Source organism: Talpa europaea, assembly GCF_964194135.1.
Source record: "Talpa europaea genome assembly, chromosome: 7".
Classification (NCBI taxonomy): Eukaryota; Metazoa; Chordata; class Mammalia; order Eulipotyphla; family Talpidae; genus Talpa; species Talpa europaea.
Genome location: NC_140074.1, coordinates 110,325,003 through 110,327,856, shown reverse-complemented (window position 1 = coordinate 110,327,856; position 2,854 = coordinate 110,325,003). Strand labels below are relative to the sequence as shown.

General features: G+C 49.2%; 1 protein-coding gene across 1 annotated transcript; it reads right to left on the bottom strand.

Moving 5' to 3' along the window:
* Positions 1–239: 239 nt before the first annotated feature.
* CCDC182 (coiled-coil domain containing 182) lies at positions 240–701 on the bottom strand (the record flags this gene model as incomplete). The annotated part of the gene is made up of 1 exon (XM_084237569.1): positions 240–701. The coding sequence occupies one exon, from the start codon at positions 699–701 to the stop codon at positions 240–242; it is 462 nt and encodes a 153-aa protein (XP_084093695.1).
* Between the last annotated feature and the right edge of the window lie 2,153 nt (positions 702–2,854).

Here is a 2,854-nt window from a genome sequence, read left to right as displayed (position 1 = left end):
TGAAAGACTGAGTATAAAGGAGCTTCCTTCTTTGATGATGCTGGATAAATGGAGCTTCACCAAAAGAACATACAGGGTCTTTTCGCCTCAGCAAGGTGTTATTTAGGTAGAAGGAAAGTGATGGAAATGGGTAAAGGGGGGAGAAGCAGATGGGGCTAAGGATTTGTCCTTCCATTGGAAAATAGAAAGTCTCCTACTTGACTGCGCAGCTAGAGACTCAACTTCTGCTAGAGGAGCCCTCAATGCTCCTGGACCTTCCTGGGGGTGCAGGGCGTGTCGCGGCCCCGGCCCAGCAGCATGCACTCCAGCCGCTTGCAGTGCTCCCGGAGCTGCTTCTCCCGGGGCAGCAGGAAGGTGAGGACCTTATTTCGAACAATGCCCCTGTCCTCCTCCTCCCTGAGTCGCTGCTTCACGCGGGCCGCCTGCTCCTCCTGCTGTGCCAGGATCCCATTCATCTCGCAGAAAGCGTCTTCCAAATAGCGGATGGCCTTCAGTGCCTCATTCTTAAAGTCCTCCAGCTCCTGCTGCACACCAGCTACCTTCTGCTGCAAGATCTCCAAGTCAGCAGGTGGTGGGAGGCAGGAGGGCCATGATGGGGGGAGGGAAAAGTCTCCAGAGTGGAGGCCACTCTCCACCATCTTCTTCCCCTGTAAGGTATTCACCTTCATGAGAATAGACCCAGCTTGATAGAGTGGTTCCATCCTGCAAAGAGAAGGAGTTAAGAGATTGGCCAGGTCAGTGGATTTTTTTTTTGGGGGGTGGGGTTCTACAAACACAGTCTTTAGGAGCACAGACAGCCTGCCCATTGTGACATCAAGTCCCCTGCAGCCAACCAGAAAGAAAGCCACAATCCATTCATTTGCATATTGTAGCCCCCTTGTTTGGTTACCCAGCACCAATCTGCTCACCTACCCAAGCTCCTTCTCCCGAGATGTGGATTCTGAGTAAGTCATCACCTTTCCAGAACCAGAGCTCAATCTCTCCTTTAATCTGAGGAACAAGGGCCTCCCTGGTGGCGCAGTGGTTGAGCGCTGGGTTGCGAAGCTGACCGCAGCCTCTGCAGCGCCGGTTCGATCCCTGGCTGCTCCCCGGCCTTCGGAGGAGGGTCCCACATGGCGTGTAGACCTCTCCTGCCGCCCGCTGCTCCCCTCAGCAGTGTACTTCGGTCCTTCTGCCTGCTCTGCTCCCCGCTCTGGCTCTGGTGAATTCTCTCACCCTCCCGCACTTCTGACTGTACCCAGTGCATGTATAAACCAGTGCATGTATAAACCAAACAAACAAACAAACAAATAAATAAAAACATGCCAAAAAAAAAAAATCTGAGGAACAAACTTGAGCCCCAGAACAGGGAAGTAAAGGGGCCAGAGCAAAGCAAGTGAGTCCAGGATCTCGCTTGGCCAAGTCTGGGGATCTGTCACACTTGCAAGGGGTCTAGATGGTCTCAGAAGAGTCTTTGGGCTTTGGTGCCACCCCTGTGAAACTAGGACATTATAAAAAAAATACTGCCAAATCCCACTTCCAGCTCTCAAATGTTAAAAGGGTTTTTTTCTGATTCCAAATCCATACTTATAATGATATCAGAATTCTAGATAATTCTGGGAACTTTGAGAAATGAAATTAGGTTTTGATTTGTGGCCCATAGCAGTGGCTGATTCAGTATATGCTGGGTTCACTCATTCGCTAACTCAGTAAGTACTTAGTTGGTACTCAACTATGCATCAGGCAACAAGTGTCAGCAAGAGTGCTTGGTGCCCATTCCTTGCCCTCCGGGATCAGGTCTAAATTTCAACCAAATGAGAAAAAACAGGATGGATATTGTACTTTTTAACTGATCACCATAACAAGGGGAAGAGTACCTAGCTCACCTACAGTTGGTTAAGAATGAGACTCTGTCTTGCAGATCTCAATCTCTTGCCCAGACTTCTCTCCTGGTCTCCAAATCCAAATGTCTTTCCAACCATGTGCCTCAAATTCAACCCATCCAAAGTTGAATGTTGCCATCAGATGAATAACAAGCCTCCGCCCACACGTGGGGGCAGCAACCATGCCAGTGCCCGCACAAGATGCCTGGTCTCCACCTCAAGCCCTCCACATCCAATGGGTTTGAGTCCTACTGGCTCTACCAGCTATGAGCACTCTAGTGTCCAATGACTGGGTTGGGGTCTTAGTTCCCCACTTACAAACTGTATCTCTTTGTCACAATATCTGAGCTCCCTGAGCCTCAGTTTCTTCATCTATAAAGCAGGGATTCTAAGTCAATGGTGCACAGACACTGCAGCTCTGATTTATACCTGTTGCTGATTTCCATGGTGTAAATACTACCACATTGTGGACAGCTGCCTTTCTTGAGATACAGATTGACCTATTCAGAGTGCCTTGCAGTCAGCTCAAAGAGGGCATTTTTCAGGGAGATTCATGGCTGAACTAAAGTGGAATTTTGAATCTCAAGATGGGGACAGCAACTCCAATTATTGAGACAATGTTTGGTGGGAAGAGCACTGTTCATCCCAGGAGAAAAGGCACCAGGAGCCAGGAGATCTGGAGTCTGAAAATGCTGTGTGACCTCAGATCAGTCACTTCCCCTCTCTGAGCTTATTTGCTCTGCTATAAGGAAAGAAGGTGAGAGTTGGCTTTTCTGAGGTCTCTGGTGTTCTAAGACCACACTGTCCCTTTAAGTGTCCCCCAAGGCACTTGGCGCCTTCTCCCTCTTTCTGTGACCTAGGATCTTGTCCTTCCAGGTCCCCAGTGGCGCAGTAAATCCCATGAGGACAGGGTCTGTGCATTTGTCATCATATGTGCCCTCAGTGTCCATCTGATAACCTGCAAATAATGCACTTGATAACTAGACGAAATA